Below are 18,830 nucleotides of genomic sequence, written 5' to 3'. Positions count from 1 at the left end.
AGCATCTTCATTCTTTCAATATCTCATCCCCCGACTATTTTTTCTGGAGATATCTGAACATTAAGAAATCGAATCACCACTGAAACAACAAATGCTTAGCAACGTCTGGAATAAAAGGAAGAACATTTATTCATCGAACGAAATGCTCATGTTGAAGGGCATTAATATAAAATTTTTTGAACTGAAAAATAAAATTTAATAAATATGTATTCCTTATTCCTTATTTTATATTTTAATAGTAAATATTTATCCGATGATCATTCTGTACTTTAAGAATTAAGACTAAGTTATAGCTTCCGATAATTCCGATAAAATTGGCCGATATAATAAAAATTTCTAACCTTGAAATCACGTTATTTATCATTTTTTAACACTTGCATTGAACATGGTTTAGTACGCAGACATATACATGATATCAAAGTCTTTTTAATAATGTTTAAATGGCTATTACTGAATCAGTTAGAGCATCGGCGTATGTTTCCAATTGAAAAAGTGCTATAATTAATGCAAAAAGCTATATTTTATGTATCAATAAATGTACTTCTGAAAAAATGTGAGGTTTTAATTTTTATGCAATACCCTTGTATAATTAATCCTTTTGAATCCTCATCCATTTAAAACTAGATTTATTTAAATTTACTATCTTCAATTAAATTTTGTAAATTAGAAAGAAATATTGTCTATCATAAGATAGTTGGTGAATGAATGTATTTTCATTGCATTTGCTTAAATATCTATCTACTTTGTTGAAAGAATGCTTGAAATGAATACCAGTAAGATTAAACTTTAATTGTTTTTTTAGCAAAGCTATTTCAGTCATAAATTCTTTCTCTATTTCTACTACTAATAATAAATTTTCTCAGTTCTTTTGAATATCTGGACCTCCTTTTCTGTATTACTTATTGATGTCAGTCAAATGAATATAATTAGGTGTCCAACAATGGAGGACAGAATCAAATTATTGAATTTGTTCTAGTTATGTTTTTGTAATTTCCATTCTATATTACTCATTAATGCAGACATTTCTTAATAATGGCTTATAAAATCATTAGCACATGGTTTTCTCTCGTTGCTTGTTAAGTACAATTACATAATGTTTATTTTTTCATATTCCTGTTTCTCTCTCTCTCTCTCTTTTAATTCGCTACCGTATTATGTAATTTTCTTTTCTCTTTCTCTTTTTACTTTTTTTAATTCTCGATATATACGCTGCAATCAGCTCTATCTACTCATATGATTTTTTTGTATATCTAATTATTATTCTTTATCAGATTAATTATGTACATGCGGTAGGTAGCTTGTTACCTAATCATTAAGTTGTAGAATTCTATTATCAAATACGTATTAACTATCAAGATACAGCCATTTATGTTCTGCAAAATTTTAGGACTGTCAGTTATCGACTTACATATCTATTAATTATATAAAAATTGAAGTAAATTAAATGTATTATGTTATTTGCTACTAGTCATCAACTTTAGATCATTTCTAAGAGCGTAGATCTACAAGTCTTTACAAATATTGCTATTAAATTTATCAGTTATCTGCATTTATATTTACTTCTTTAAAATATTTTTAATGTATTAAGGTTAGCGATTTAGAAAAGCGCATGAACTAAAGGCTTACATAAATATTCTTTAATCTGCTTTAAAATATTTAAATCTAAAACTTTTATATTAATTTAGGAATTAAATCAAATAATTTTTGCTAAAATACATTTATTTTTTTAAAGGGAAAATAGTTTTATTCATTTTAAGGAAAAATAACTTGTTATGGGCTTTTATCATTAAATATCATTACTTTTCTAAATTGAATTTTTTGAATAAATATCATTAATTTTGTAAATGGTTTTTGGCATAAAATACAGTTTAAATCCATCATGATACATTAAAAAATATCCTCATAAGAAGCATAGCTGTGCTAAATTTAAAATAATTGTATGGTTCAAATGCTATCATCTTCCTATAATTCTTTTTTTTCATGAACAGAATTAGATTCAATTCAAGAATGTTTTTTTTTTTGTATATGAAATTAATATTTTAAAAAATAATTAATTTGAAATATCTCTGCTAACTTCTTTTTAATGCTAAATTGAAAGAAGGAAAGACACACCTTTTAAATTTCACTATGATTGGAAATTCTTTTTAAACGTAGGAGAACGATATTTTTAAATAAAAAAAATTTAGGTTTTTCTTTTTATTTTGAAGCTGTAAGAAATCAAATTGAACATCATCATTTTTTTTCTGATAGATCTAATTCAATGAACTATTTATTTTCTTTTTTAGTTAATATTTAATATTATGTTAGCAAATAAATCACTAACTGAGAATATCAAACAAATATGAAATGGAATCCTTCATAACTCGAAACGAACTCTACTGCCCTACGGCAAAATAAGTGATAATTTCAAAGGATATCTCCCATTTCAAAATCCTATTAGCTTTTGAGTTATCGCACATTAAATCAACACATCGAAATGAATTTTGGAATTGAATCTAGAAACATATTTCTATGGAAATCCTTAGGAGCGCCAATAATCTCACGAATCTATTTAGATTTGTTTGTATGGCAGTACGAAATAGTTTACTAAAATCAATTATTTAAATTTGTAATAAGATTCAAATATAAATATTTCCTATCCAAATGGAAAAGAATTTTAAGATGATTATTCAAAAGAAAGTAAACTGTGAAATAAATAGTCCGAGGTGAATATTCTGTTTCATTTCCCATATTTAAATGCGCTTGTTTATATTAAGTCAAACAGCGTTTCGTGAATGAACATATGACCACAAACTTCCGTTGTGTGTAAGATACTTTTTTTAAAATTATTTTTAAAAATTCACACACACAGCTGCTTATACACAAAGCTTTCTTTTTACTCCGGAAATAGATTATTAGTGCGAAGACAGCGAAGCATCAACTTTCGCCACCTCTGGAACTTCCTGGTTTTTGTTTTTGTATTATCCGTGGCTTAATTTTCACAGCTGCAGTGTTTGCTAAAGAGTATTCTTTTTGTATTAAAATTAAACTGCTCGTTTCAAGGAAATTAAAGTTTTTTTTGGTTATATAATGATATTCTAAAATATCCTAGAGGATCACGGATAGAAGCGTATTAGAAAGTTTATCTCAAACTTAAAATAAAATTCAATGATTATAGTTTTTACAGATGCTTAATAACATAGCATTAATTTTTCCCTTATTTCTCTATGATGTAACGAATTTTCCACCAGAAGAATCCGTGTTCTAAATTGTACATGCCTTATTGCCATTCTTCCAATCATAAATTATCAGTATTTCAGTTGTATTAGGTAAAAAAATATAATTAATCCAAACTTAGTCATATAATCATGGCTTCCCAATTAATAATAATTATTATTATGCTTCGAATTGTTATAGATATTTCCTGAAAGATCCAATTTAGTACTACAAAAAAAAGTGAAAATCAAGTAAATAGAGTCGCAGTAGTGTGCTTTATATCTCGTTAAATTAAGAGAAAGAATAGTTTTGTTTAAAAATAGACGAATAAATTTTTTTTCTGATGCTAAACTTCAACTGCAATTAATTTAAAGTTAATAAAACTAACAAAATTTCAGCAAGCAATGCTTACAATGATTATATTTTAACACCTCAAAAATGAGCACCTTTTTCTTACCTCTATTTTTAATAATATATGACATACACACATTGAATAATTGTATAAATAATGAGAGCGACTGAAATTTTATTGCAACAATGAAAAATATTAAAATTTTAAAATGTCAAAATTTGGGGAAAAATTGAGCAAACAAATTTTGTAATTTTTAAAAAAATTATTTTTGTTTTTATTTTTGTAAAAATATTTTGGGATTTTAGTTTTTGAAATTATTATTATAAAAAAATGTCAAAATTCCTTTTAATTTTTAGTAAATTAAAATATTGAAAAAAATTACTTCGAAGTACACATTTCCGTCCAAGTATATTTATATGAAATTCGTTAAATAAATGTACTATTTAGCCGAAGTTGATGGTTAACTAATGAAAAATTTTGTCTGTTCAGTAGAATACTAATAGACACAAACATTCGCTTTTATTAGTATTAGAGGTTTATTAGTTAGTTTTATTTTTTATTATGGTTTTTTGCATGCTAGTTCTTTCTACTGACAACAATAAAGGCTTGCAAATCTTAATGGTGTTGTTTATTGCTATTATAATACAAAATCCCATATCCCATTTGATATCCCATAAAGCAAATGTATGCAAACAAAAGCCATTTTGACGCCTTTACCTTCAAGGTCGTCTTATCCAATATGCTAATCAAGATGTAACCCAAGGGCTTTTAAAATTTTTACTGTTCTAATTTAAATAAATTTCGAATCAAAATATTATTTTATTATAATTTAAATATATTAAAATAAATATATGATTATATCGACAACCATCGATTTTGTAATGTTGCCTGCATTCGTTTATCGGTCCAAAAATTATCATTCAGAAGTATTGTAAGATTATTTTTATACATTAATAATTTAATCTTTAAAATTAATCGATGTGTTTTAAATTTTTAGAGGTGACAGAATCCAGTTTGTAAAATCCTATTTTAAAGAGATATCGTTTTGTAAAACTATTGGGCATTAATCAGATAGTATTTTTTTTTCTATTGCTTTTAAAATATTTTATTTGGTGAAGATTATCTTTGGTTCTTTGATGCTCAAATTCCTATTTAAAGTTCTAGCGAGTTCTCAAATTGATCTAAACTAGGGTTTCGAATTTATTAAGATCACTTCATCTTCCCTGAGGCCTCGTCTCTCTCGTGCTTTAAACCTATCTGAATGGTAGGAGTTGGATTTGAATTTCTCGGTTAATATTACCTTTCATCGAATTCAAATAACAGAAATGCAAATAATTTATATCTGTGTTTATAATGATTTTGTAAAATTTACGCATGTTTGATCTATTTAATTAAATTACACGTATATAATTTGAATAGGGCGATCCTGGACCACCGGGTATTGGAATACCAGGTCCACCTGGTCCTCCTGGAAAACCAGGTTCAGCCATTTTCAGAAGTTCAGACGGTGACGGAGGCATCGACATCAGTTTGAAAGGAGAGAAGGTAATGTAGAGTTTAAGTTTCAACTTATTTTTGTAGAAATAAATTAATAATTCATGACTATGAGAAATTTTGTCATAAAATAATTGTTAATGCATTCAGCGTTTCATTCATCTTTTTCTTTTATTTCTTTAGGGAGAACCTGGTGAATCAGGGCCTAAGGTAAGATAAAATATTCATTCGTTTAAAATGATTTGAAAGAAGATAATTAATTAATTTCTGTCTTTTGCTGCAACAGTATTCAAATCAAAAAATATATCGAGTTATGACTAAAGATAATTAAACGATTATTTTCATTTTAATTGAATTTAACATATTATTAAAAACTTCTTGAACTAAAAAGGAACGGTGCTAACTGCTTGTAAACTTTAATGTAATTTGTAAAGGTCCTTTAATTTAAACGTTTCCTGGGAATTTTATTCTTTATTTTCTGTATAATCTACTTGAAATCTAATTATGTGTTTTGTAAATATGAATAATAGGTATTCAAGTAAAAGTAGAATTTCGTGGAAAGGATAATATATTCTATGACTATTAATTTCGTTTGTAGAACATTTCAAAATTCAATTGAAGATCTCCATATAGGGCAGTATACTTTAATACCGTCTTATTTGCATTTATATTAATTTCAGAAAATATGCAAATTTCTTAAATTCATACCTTATTATAAAGACATCTGAAATAGTAATCAGAGAATTGAATTAGAAATTAAATCAAATTATATATATACATATTAAATTGAAGGATTCTGCTGTATTGAATATATTTTAAATATGCAATTTTCACATTAAATATAAAATAATAGTCTGTAAGCAAACAAAAAATATTGTCGGTAAGATATGAAATTTAGGCTTTTTGATAAATACCTTGATAAAGTATGAAATATCTCTGTTATATTAATCTTTTTATTTTTTCAAATAAAAAGCGAATAAAGAACACTCAAACGTTGTATGTAATGAAAAATATTTCTTCGAGACGTTATGAGAAAGCTTTTATTAAAAAATCTATTTGAAATTGTGAAAAGAAATATTAAAATGGAAGATTTGGGTGACATTTAATTTTGCATTTCTTACTGTAATAATGTTTTCTTTTTCATTGAAGATATTTTTTTCAGAGGTAGTAGTTATAACAAATCGATCTTCCCTTAGAAAGAATGCTATGCAAAATTCTAGTAAATCTCTCTTAAAGCAACCATTATTATTCTGCTTGAGATCATATAATATTACTGCATTTAAACATTGAACGTATAAAATTTATAGTTAATATTTTAACTCAAATTAGTTAAAATTAATTATTAATTTAACACAAATTATTTAATAGTTACTCATTCTAATGCAAACGCAGAATTTAAAAACAAATCCCAGAATAATTTTCAAACGGCTTTTATTGAGTTTTTAAAAAGAATAACTACCATTTAAAAGATTTCTTGATGAAAAAGAGCACCATTAAAATATCTTTTGTATTTTTATTTTTTATTTTTACGAACTTCAACTTTCTTTCAGAAATATATAGTGGAATCTCGCTTAAATCATAATTTGCCCTCGAATCTTAATCATAATGCGAAACACTTATTACTTCAAGCAATTTTTTTTCTATAGGATTAATGTAAAATAGAATAATACATTCCATTTAGTAAAAAAATATTGCACTAATAAATTTTTCAAATAAATTTGTAACTTTGTAATTTATTATTTATAATGCATATTTTTTTACAATTAAGATTTTACTAATATGTTTGCTTATACCTACGCTTCAAAATTTGGCGAAAATGTGATACAGTGTAATCGTTAAATAAATTTATACCCTGTATAACTTCTACTTTTATTAGGCTGATTCATGAAACAAATGATACAGCCATTTCACATGCTTTCAACATCTATTAATTTCATTGAAAGGTTAATGCTATCTCTCCCGACGAAATTTCTTCAACTTCTTGCTTTGATATAGAATGCTGTTCTTGACTATGTTTGCAATTTTGTTCGTATATTATGAAATACTTCTCCTTCACATGGCAATAACCATGATGCTTGCCAAAAGTGCCTAACAGTTTTTTGACTACGCATTTCACTATATCTTTTAAGTTCTGTTTCCAATTAAAAAAAACTAAAAACATCAAATAAATAAGTGCTGAACACAAACTGATAACTAGGAGATACTAGCATGCCTATGAAATCAGGATGTCTCCTTTTCACTCTTTTCCCGAAACATCGCTCGTTAAGAGTGTAATTTATTTGCATTTTGTTTTGCTTCTAATTTAATCTCTCGATATGAAAGGTACTCGTTAAGTGAGGCTTAACCGTATTCACAAATTCTTTGAAAAAGCAAAAAGAAATTCGAAAAGCCCCTTGCCACCTAAAAATTCGAATGGTGGTAGTTTCTAGAGCTGAATTGAAAAGTATAAAGCAAGCAAAGAAAATATAAACAACGCAAAGAATACAAAACAACGCAATATTTATTTCATTTAGTATGAATCATAGTGATGAACACAATTTTCATCTAAAAAAATTGCTGAATTTTCTAAAGTTATTATTCAGAATCGTCTTAGTTCTGATTATTAAAAGTATCTCTGTGTTCTGAAAATATTTACAACTCTGAATAAAAAGAGCTTGGTAAATAGCATTATCTGAAGGAAGAAATCATAAGGAAGAAAGAGAATATACCATAATGACAATTTGAATAACCTAGATTTTTATGTTAGTGTTTCGTTCATCATTTCGTAACAATGTTTAGAATATAAACTTATTGTAGGTAGACAGCATTTTCTGTCTCCATAAAACTACTCAAATTGTCTTAATAATAAGCATGTCTTAGTAATAATCATGCCGCCCACATGAAAAGTCAGGAATATGATCTTATTGTCATTGAAAGTATTTGATATATATGAACATAATTTAATTTTAAACACCAGTAATCAATACTTAATAAAATAAAACATATTTTTAAATGAATAGTTTTTTTTGTAGCTATTTATATAGATCTCAGATTTGTAGAAATATTAACGCGTACACATTCATCCCTGAACTAGGAATCAACGTGTGTTGTTAAAGGATTGCGATATCAGTGGAGAAAAATTATATTAAAGACTTTTGATCTCAATAATTAATCCTTAGACGATATAAAATTTTACAATTTGCGTTCTAAGGATTTAATTTTTTTATTTATTGATTGGAATTATGAATAAATGATATTATTCAGAATTTTATTCTGAAAAATTTGATTTGTGAGTTAACACAAATTTATTTATGGCAAAGATATGTATCTATGATTACAATGCTGCAATAAAATACACTGTTGTTTTAATCCTCGTGCTGCCATCTATTAGTGAAAAAGTAAAGCTAAAAGAAATTGATTGTTTGACCAAGGAAAGTTGACAAAGACTTATAGAAGGCTAAATTAACCTATAACTTTGTCTAATTGAACGCTATACTTTATAAACATCGGACGCGGTCATTTGAGAATATTTATAGCTGGTATAAGGAAGCTAATACTATCATGGTACATTTTTTTTTAATAAAATCCTCGTAATGTGTGAATTTAATCCTCGTAAATGTGTGAAGATCAGCGGATAATTTGTTCTTAAATTTCACTATACGTTATTACTTTTTCATATACGAATTATGGATTAAATGTGGTAATCGTCGAAAAATTTTAAAATTTTGAAAAATCTGCGTGTTTCAGACCTCCCTGTGTTCGAAAAACATTTTTTTTTTTTTTGGCATTATGTCTGTCTATAAACAAGATAATTCAAAACTTTTTGAGCTAGACAGATGGAATTTGGTATATAGACTTACTAAAAAATATTTAATTTCTGTTAAATTTTGATTGAAATCCATTCACTTGAAATTTTAGTGTCGGACTGTTCTAGTACAAAGAACTAGTTAGCTAACATTTAGTTCTCAGATTTTAGAATCTGAAATATTCTTATCGAATTCTGAACCAAATCTGCCAAAGGGTTGACCGCTCTGTCGGTATGTACTTTCGCAAACATATAAATGCAATAACACATGAACACAATGACTTAAATTAATGAATTTCGTTATAATATCATTTGATTGCAACTGCAATTTCGTGTTAAATTTTTTTATCAATCAGGCGAGCATAAAAGTCACCAAAAATGCATAGTCTCACGATATATTAAGTAAAAATGCTAAATTCACGCCAATTAAAAATATTTCGTAACTATCATTTGCCAGTTCCATGAAAATAATTCGCGGTCTTACCCATGGTCCAAAATTTTATACGATAGAAGACCTTTATTGTAGAGATTGAGAGAACGTTTCGGGCAGATTATTCCCACTGTTTTTAAGATCAGAATTAAAGAATTATACAGGGTTAGATTATACGGGAAACAAAATCTTTCTCCTTTTCTTAAATGTAACACCTCTAGGTGGATGAAACTGATAATATTAATCGTATTCGAAATGATGGTGACAGGAGCTTACACATCTTGGTCGGCATAATTTGTATGCTTTCTTTAAATTTCAAAATAAAATTACAGTTATTTTTATATCAATTTTTATTTTATCGTATACGCAGTATAGATAAAATATAGTAATCGTCCAAAAATTCGACCCCGAGATTTTGACAAATCTCCACGGTTGAGATTTCCCTGAGTTCGAAAAACACGTTTTTGGAAAATGTGGAATTTGCAGATTTGAGTAAAATCTCTTCAGAGGAAGTTCGTCTGTCCGGCTGTTTAAATATAAGTTAACATGATAATTACAAAACGAAGAGAGCTAGATTGATAAAATTCGGTACACAAATTTAATATCTATACTGTAGGTAGGTATTTATCAAATTTTGAGCCAAAACCAACAACGGATTGATTGTCTGTCGGTCTGTACTTTCAGAAACATGTAAAACACAATGATTTAAATATATCAAATTAGGTATGGGATGTGACTACAAGTGCAGTTTTGTGTCAAATTTTTGTTCTGATCAATTTCAAAAAAAAAAAAAAAAGTGTCTAAGTCACAATTTCGATTTTTGTTGTTGTTGTTGTTTTTAATGGCACTTGTCATGGACAAGCTCGCTGACGAAATCAGCGATTTTAAGCGGAGGGTGCATCTCTTCTTTTAGTAGCGCCAACTAGGGCCAAGAGTACGTCTTGGCTACTCACGCATCACATTCCCTTGCACAGCCCCTTTTTACAAGGGGGGCACATTCAGACATCTCGCAGATAGAACAAATGAGGAACAACCATGCCCGAACCGGGACTCGAACTCAAGACGCCCAGATCAAGGGGAAGACGCGCTACCCCTATGCCAGGATGGCATTTCGATTTTTGAATGTTATTAAGAGATTAATCACCAAATAATTCGCCAAGGATGACACGATAGATTCAGTAAAAATGCTAAATTCACGACAAAGGTTAATATTCTGTAACTATTGTACGCCAATGCCATGAAAAGCGTTCTCTGGCATGACAAGTTTATTAGAGAGTATTGGGTGACCATTCCCGCTGTTTTTTTTTTAATTTTATTTTGTATTCCAATAGTTTTTTAAACTAAAACATTAATCTGAAATAGAAAATGCCAATTAATATTTATATGTACTTCCGTGAATGAAATGTTTGGGATGCATTTTAAATTTCTAGTTAAATGTTTAGCATTTATTTACAACATTAAAATGCAATACTATATCGTCTAGGGATCCCGAGGAAAACTTGGCAAAGAGGGTCCTCCTGGCCCCAAAGGTGATCTTGGGCCTCCCGGTCCTCCAGGACCTCCAGGTGTTAGCACTATTACTTCAACAGACGGAGAAGCAGAATTGGTAATAAATAATTAAAAGTTGCATAAATCATTTTATTTATGTTATTAAAAATTAGAATTGAGACTGCTCCATTTAAAAATGTAAAAACTGTGTGAAACATAATCAAATCTAAAATATGATCATTCTCTAGAAAATTATATCTTGCATTTTCTTCAGTGATGAAATATTTTCATCGTTGATTTTATTTGAACATTAAGATGAAATAATAAATCAATCATTTTATTTAAGCTTTGTGTCCATTATTTATTTTTTTTAGTTAATCAAAGGAGAGAAAGGTGATCGAGGAAGAAGAGGCAAAAAAGGTAAAATAGGTCCACCAGGGCCTCCAGGACCAGCCGGACCACCTGGTGAGATCGGACTTCCAGGATTTCCGGTAAGCAATTTCTGTCCAGACATTTATTAGCCATCATTTCTGCATTGAATCATGTTTCATCGAATCATTTTAATCATGTTTTCGAATCATTGAGGCATTAGAATATTTATTAATTTTTCTAAATATATATATGTTAAACTTTAAGGTATAGTATATATGATAAGAATATTTTTTTCATGGTATGCGTTTGTCTTTAGTCCATCAAGAGTATATTTGCTTTAATTTATCCGATTTCCTTCTGAATTTTTTCTTGGTCTAGATTTGTTATTTAAATCTATAATTTATAAAGCACTCGTTTTTATTGTTTTCTTTTATTTTAGAAAATTTGTGTTGCATTTTAAGATTGATATCAGGCGGTTTTACTTTTATTGGCATTTTTTGCTTTTTCATGTTACATTTTTTTATTGTAACGTCAATCATTTGAAGCAAAAATATTTTTGCTCATATTATCATTTGATATTTTTTCCCATGTATGAAACTACATACAGCTAAACCTGCTAGAAAACCCAAATTGACATTGGTAATATACTGTAGCTGGAAGTTAATATGCATTTCTGTTTCTTTTTTTAATTAATAATATTATTTATGGTCAGTATAATAAGAAAATTAATTTCTTACCAGTTTGTTTTCGTTCTGATTATTATCCGAAGTTAAATCTTTAATCCAAAGTCTGTTTTTATGAAATCGATAACACACTCCTATCAACAGTAAAACTTGATAGACATGCTAACTTGTGTATTTTTGTTTCATTAATGCTCCAAATTGCTGCATTTTATTTTGAAACATTTACTGAAGTATTAAGTGTCGACTTTGTTGCAGGGCCGGCCAGGAACTCCAGGTAGACCTGGTCCGAAAGGCGAGCCTGGTGTATCTATCAAGGGAGAAAAAGGAGATCAAGGACCTCCTGGAATTGGTGGCTATATGGATGCGGTAAGTCTACGTCTAGTACATAGGTTCCTAACGGACGGTATGAGCTTAACAGTGGGTGCTGGAACATTCCATAGGTTCGGTAACTGGTACAGAGACAATACTATAAAACAATTATTCAAAACTATCTTTAATGCTCCCTTTCATAAGCGTTATTGTCGGATGCACAAATTTCAGCTTCTGATTTGGCGTCTAGCAGTTTCCGAAAGTTTAATAGTCAAAACGACTGGTTTATCGATGTATGAATAAAAATAAATTATAGAATCACAAACTTTACATTTTTTTTTATCCTGGATTGTTACAAACATGAATGAGCTGAAGACTGAACTTTTTTATTTTATATTTATGCTAATTCATTATATTCTCCCCTTACAGATTAGTAGGAGTTATTGCTAATATTCTCTTTTGGTATTTTTTATTGTTTTGCATTCGGTATAGTATCTTTCCGGCAAATGGATTCCTTTCTTTCTATCTGATCTTGGTAATTAGTTTTAATCTGAGTGCTCGTGACGATTTTTTTTCATGGAATTCCTGGGTTTTAATGTTAACATACTTTTAATGTTACTATACATTTGCATTTAAAACGTATTACATATTATAATATTTTTAAATATTTTTAGCCACTCTGCTAATGTGCATGTGATTTCCTATCACAGCTTTTATTCGTAAATCTGTGGCAATCAGTTTTGAGACATTGTTAACAAGATAACAATCCGTCTATATGTTCACATCTTCCAGTATTTTAATAATTGCTACAATTAACTATTACGGAATAAGGGATGTTGGAATGGGGGGTTTTCCCTATAAAGGGGATGGGTGATCCAGGAAAAGTTCGTAACCTTTGCTCTTGTATTATTTAAAATAAAATTTTCTGCGTTCAATATAGAAATAATATAAATGCACAGATATTTTTGAAACATCTTAAAAACATGAAATGAAATAAACGGTTTAAAATGGATTCGATTATATAATAATATGATTACATGGTTTTTGATTTTTTTTTTTTTCCGCTTTTTGGTATGAAAATTTCCTGTTTTCAAATATAATACAAATAGAAAATTCAGAATAAAAAAAAAATAAAAAAAACTTTTCAAGAAAATTTGTAATTTTTTTCTGAAAAGTGAACTGAAGTGGCATCGATTTATGCATGAGAAGCCGTCCACTAGAAATCGATAATGATGATTCAATGACCTTTTGAACTCACATAGCAAAGAGTTGACCTTCAATGTGTTTACAAAACGTCAGGAAATTTCCACTACGTAAAATAACACCTCTGACCAGAAAATGGCAATTGCAAACTTTATAGAAGGTCAAGCGTAAAACGGTTGCAATTTGAAGACAATGCATTTTATAAGAAATGTATTCTACCCATAAGGCAAGGAGCGAAATTATTTTGTTATAAAGAAATATTAGATAAAGAGAAAAAAATCGTTGATGAATTTTTAAATATCTTTTTTTAGATTTTTCTAAGCCCATCGACATCAAAATAATTTTATTTTGTGGGATACTTTTAATTGTATGTGCACTATTTTGTGTTGAGATGCTTGTAAACTGTATTTTAATTATATTCACTTCTTCCAAGCATCCGTTTGCCTAGCTATTCCCTCCAATTAATTGAAATTAGCATGTATTCATATGTAAAGTTAGACTTCGATGTACGAGTTTTTCGTCCGTCCCACCTATTGCATAACTTCAAGAAATCACTGTATTACCATACTTCCTACTTTAGTACTATGTTAAGTATGCACACACACACACACGTGTATTCAAGAGCACACACATGTATACAAGAGCGCGCGCACGCACACACATATAATGAGTAACAATTTATTTACTTTGAATTTGAATTTATATCCTTGTACATTAACATCTCATATCAAATACTTTCTCACTTTAATTTAGAAAATTTAATATTACATTATTATTTATTTCACTTATGAAATGAACTTACTGATTGTATATTTTCATTTATTCCTCAGTTAAATAAATCCCGTAATAATACGTTTATTTTTTTTAAAAAATATATGAAATTGCTTTTTAAAAGTTTCTTTTGATTTATAATTTACTACTTTATATAAAAATCCATAATTTATTATCTTATAATTCATTATTATACAATAGAAATTTATAATTTAATGTTTTATTATTTTCTTTTATTTTGACAAAAAAATTATTCGTCTTCAATAAAAGTATTAGTATCCTTTTTTAACTGTAAAAATTAATGACACTTTCTCTTTTTTATGTAGGACGGTATTAGTGTTGTTAGTATTGGTAAGTAAAATTCATTTTAAACTTCCCTTTTATTTTATATTTTCTTAAATTTAAAAATGTGAATTCAAATTTCTATAGTCGAGCCGATGAATTTTCAGATGATTCGGCTCCTTTTGACTTCTTATTGTAGATGTTATAATTTATATTCTTTTGTGCTCAGGTCCCAAAGGAGAGAAAGGAGATCTCGGCCCTGCAGGTCCCATAGGACCTTCCGGTTTACCAGGTGAAAAGGGAGAACCCGGACGTCCTGGGAGAGATGGTAGGAAGGTAAGAAACATAAGAATATGCAGTTGTCTTTTAAATATACTTTATTCTATGATGCTTGTGTTGTTAAAAGAAACATGAATACTAAAAGCAGTAAATGTTCAAGTGCCAAAAATAAAAAAGTTAAAAAAAAAATCAGTCCGTTGGGACATTACTCTGGAGATTTATTAACCGTCCAGCTGCTCATCCCGCGATTTCCGTGGGTTGGCAATCAGTCCATTTTCTGTTGCATCCCACGTTTTTCGCAATTTTAAGTGTTTATTTTTACGATTACAGATTTTTATTATATCATACTATTATCGTGTAATATAAAGTATCAGTTCACTTTGTTTGAAAAGTATTTGAACTTGTTTGCAAACAACGCATCTAAATAATGATTTTGAAAAATTACATTGTCAGAGTTCAAACATTTTTTAACTATTTTGAGAACTGTTATATGCTTTCCACATTTACTGCAATAAGACATCGTTATGTTATAATAAGGCTTTAATTATGTTTTGAATTTTTTGGACTTAAATCTGGTAACATTTCTAGTTTTCAAATCATTTGAACTAAGCATTTTCCATCCATATTTTGTATAACTGCACAGTACCATACAAAAATAACATAAATAACGATATATAATTATCGTGATTCGCCTCCAATAATGGGCGAATTGTTGAATATTCTTACATATAGTTACAAACATGATAAAAAATAATTTGAAGCTATGCGCATACAAAGATATTGAAAGCAAAAATTATTTTTTATGACCTACTTTCTCAGAACTTTATAGTAGTCAAGAAATAAGACATGCGCTTGTATTTAGATTTTTTTCTATGAACAATGTTATAAAAAACAGAAATTCTAATGTAAAATAAAAGAAAATAGAATGTCTTTATGAAATGCAAAATGTATTAGTTAGAAATAATAATAAGTTCGCGAAAGATAACTGATCTTTTTTCCATTAAAAATTTTCATATTCTTATTTGCCAGTTTCAAGAGAACCATCATTAATCCCAAAAGATATTAAATAAAAAATATCACTAATTTTGTGATTTTTGTTAACTTTTATTTCAGGGTGAACAGGGTCCCCCTGGACCAGCTGGCAGTTTGGACGATCTTCGAACTGGCGGTAAACTTATACCTATTGCTGGACCTCCTGGACCACCGGGACCACCTGGGCCCAGAGTAAGTAAAGCATTCTGAATTTTGTCTTCTGTGGTATAAAAATAGCCTGGTTTATGTAAAAGTGGTTTTCAAAAATTGTAGTTTTGCGCTAGTTAGTTTGGAAATAATCGTTGGTTTGTATAGATCTAAAGACAAGAATTATTTTACAAATTTTATCTCTCAATCTGCATTATATTTCTAAGTTTATTACTACAAATTATATTTCTAAGTTGAAAAATTACGTAAACGGTCTCATCATAATATAATTTCTTATATAATTGTAAATTCTGTAAATAGTTATTTTTGTTTCGTTTTCCTATTGTAAATATTTTGTTAATTAAATAAAATTCCCGTAACATGCCTACCAAACCGTTCAGTGACCAGAATGGTCACGGATACGGGGGTATGAGACGGCGTTCTGTTCTATGGTTAAGCACGCTATGAAAAGTTTTATTTTCCATAGAAGAAAGAAAAATGTTTTATACTGCTGATAACTCGCCCCTCATTTTGAGACAATGAACTAACACGCACAATGAAACGTTTGGATTTTCTGAGTTATGGGAAACAATAATTATGCGTGTAAAATCATAAGAATATTAATATAATAATTACTGACAGAATTATTTTCGACAGAATTATTTCATGTTTTTGAACGTGAAGTAAGTGTCTTTCAGGCGGTTTTCTTGAATCAAAGCAGTTAAGTATACCAAGTGAAGTGTAAGTGATTTAAATCATGAACGTATCTATTCTTGTTTATTTGTAGTTGTATTCGGTTAAAACACAATAAAGAACAAAGTAATATAGTATGAAATTGTTCAAGCCATAAATTTGTTCAACATATAATTTTACATGCATTTTAAAAAATTGTGAATATTTACGAGAAAAGAACAGCAACATTTTTAGAAATTAATGAATGATATTCTGTGTGATAAATGCAATGATAATTTACAAGGTCCATTAATAAATTTGGACAGGAATTTAGCATTTCAACCTCACATAACTTAGTAATAATAGCAATAATAGTAGCAGTAAACCATTAATAAAAAAGAAGAATCGGTCATAAACATAAAACCAATTAGCTTTCTTCGATTCACCATGATATATCAGTCATTATGTACTTACATGGCCAATACGAAATGGCGCTGAACACAGATAAAAGAAGAAATTTTTATCTGATGCACGTGTGATTCATACGACCTGAATGATTATATTACCTGTGAGACACATTTAATTCAAATGGGGTGTTAATATTTGTTAAATGTAATTTGCGTGTTAATATTTAATAAAATATTTCATGAAGAGTTAATTTTCGAATCTGTTTGAATTTAGTTTTTGTTTTAAGTAAAATTGTATTATTTTCAAAAACTTTAATGATTATTATGGTCTTTAAATTTTTCACCAGTTCAGATAAAACTTAAATGCGCGGTTAGAATCAAAATAGTTGTTAGCTCTTAAACCAATTGATTCACGCAATTGAAATTTATTATTACGTTCCATGACTTCATTCAATTCATTTCCGGAAAATACTGCTTTTATCTAAGAGCCATGGTTTCTGAATCTCTTGCCCTTGTTTATAATCTTATTGTAATTTCTTCTTGTGGGTCTAAAAGTTGTTGGTTCATATAATTTTCATTGTTTTTTTGATATGTAGGGTCCTCCTGGAGAAGCAATTCCCGGACCACCCGGCTTGCCTGGACCTCCAGGCGCCCCAGGAGGAAGTGGACTCCGAAATCCATTCTGGACTGGAAATGACCATGCGGGAAGAAGAGGTAAGCTGGATTTATAAATTTCATCCGTGCATAATTAATAAGTTTATGTTGTGCAGTAACAAAATAGATGTGCTGTTTCTGAAATACAAATAATGTGAACTTAAAACCGGGTTGCGTTTATAAATAGCTAATACAACAGCATCAAGTTTTTTTCTTTTTTTATAAAAAAAAAACACGTTGGAAAAAAACAATTAAATATCCGCTATTATGAGCTAATAAACTAAATTGCACTTAATTTAAAAGCAGCTTGTTATTCAATTAATTCTTCGTAAAGTATTTAAGTGGTTTTCGTATTCAAAGTAAATAAAATACTTTGAGTATCTTTACATTCAAATTCTAAAACTTCATATAAATTTGGATAAAAACTCTGTATGACAAGGCTTTCTATTTATTTCGCTGTGTGTGAATATAATGACTCATAAAGCTGCAAACTAAATAAATGAAATTTTGACATATTTTGTTGCATCAAAATTGTTGATATGTTTTAAATTCAAGGGCATATCCTAGGCTGGTAGTTGATGAATAGTCTGTCTGTCCATCCGTGTGTGCATGAGCACGAAAATAAAAAAAGAAAAGAAAAGAAAACGTACTAAATTACTGAAATTTGACATGTGGTAAAGTTAATGGAATTCGATCGTAACATAGACTTGAAATCCAAAAGAAAGTAAACTCTCTCTGTATCTTTCTGTGTATTTACGTAAATGCGATAACTCAAAACCATAACTAGAAAAATAACTAAAATTTTATCTGTCATCTTGAAGCTAAAGGTGTTAATTTTTTTATGAAGTTTTGAACAATTTGGCCAACGAAAACAGATACTTTTATGCGTTGTCAATATTCTTAACCATGAAATAAAGTTGAATGTACAATGCACCATCTAATAAAAATATTTCTTTAAATTTATATTTTTTTTTCCTTTTAAAAACACAATTTTGGGTGTATATCCCATTACCAAGCAAGTATGCTCTGAGTTTAGTTTGAACGCATTTTGAGACATCAATTATTTTTCAGCATTTTTTGCATAAAAAACGGTTTGTAATATCGGGGGAATAACAAAGGAAAGTTTCAGAATCGCAAGCAATTTTTTTTCATCGTAAAGATAACATTATTAAATATATAAATCCATTAAAAGATGTGAGAATTCTTGCAGCCACCTATTGTGCTTATTACATAATAACACATTTTATCTAATAAATAATTTTAAAAAAACACAAAA

The 18,830-nt window shown here is 28.6% G+C and overlaps 1 protein-coding gene across 7 annotated transcripts in view; it reads left to right on the top strand.

Annotated features, from left to right (window-relative positions):
- The window catches only part of LOC129961458 (collagen alpha-1(XV) chain-like), a 320,304-nt gene that overhangs the window by 286,950 nt on the left and 14,524 nt on the right, over positions 1 to 18,830 (top strand). For all 7 annotated transcript variants that reach the window (XM_056075047.1, XM_056075032.1, XM_056074996.1 and 4 more), the window contains 9 exons: positions 4,967 to 5,092; positions 5,225 to 5,251; positions 10,739 to 10,861; positions 11,118 to 11,234; positions 12,054 to 12,164; positions 14,408 to 14,432; positions 14,593 to 14,699; positions 15,756 to 15,866; positions 17,497 to 17,614. In XM_056075047.1, the coding sequence (XP_055931022.1) occupies positions 4,967 to 5,092; positions 5,225 to 5,251; positions 10,739 to 10,861; positions 11,118 to 11,234; positions 12,054 to 12,164; positions 14,408 to 14,432; positions 14,593 to 14,699; positions 15,756 to 15,866; positions 17,497 to 17,614 (865 nt within the window). The remainder of the gene's footprint in view (positions 1 to 4,966; positions 5,093 to 5,224; positions 5,252 to 10,738; positions 10,862 to 11,117; positions 11,235 to 12,053; positions 12,165 to 14,407; positions 14,433 to 14,592; positions 14,700 to 15,755; positions 15,867 to 17,496; positions 17,615 to 18,830) is intronic.

Source organism: Argiope bruennichi, chromosome 1 (assembly GCF_947563725.1).
Source record: "Argiope bruennichi chromosome 1, qqArgBrue1.1, whole genome shotgun sequence".
In the NCBI taxonomy this organism is placed as follows: domain Eukaryota; kingdom Metazoa; phylum Arthropoda; class Arachnida; order Araneae; family Araneidae; genus Argiope; species Argiope bruennichi.
The sequence above is the reverse complement of the archived record's forward strand: the minus strand, read 5'-3'. Positions and strand labels throughout refer to the sequence as shown.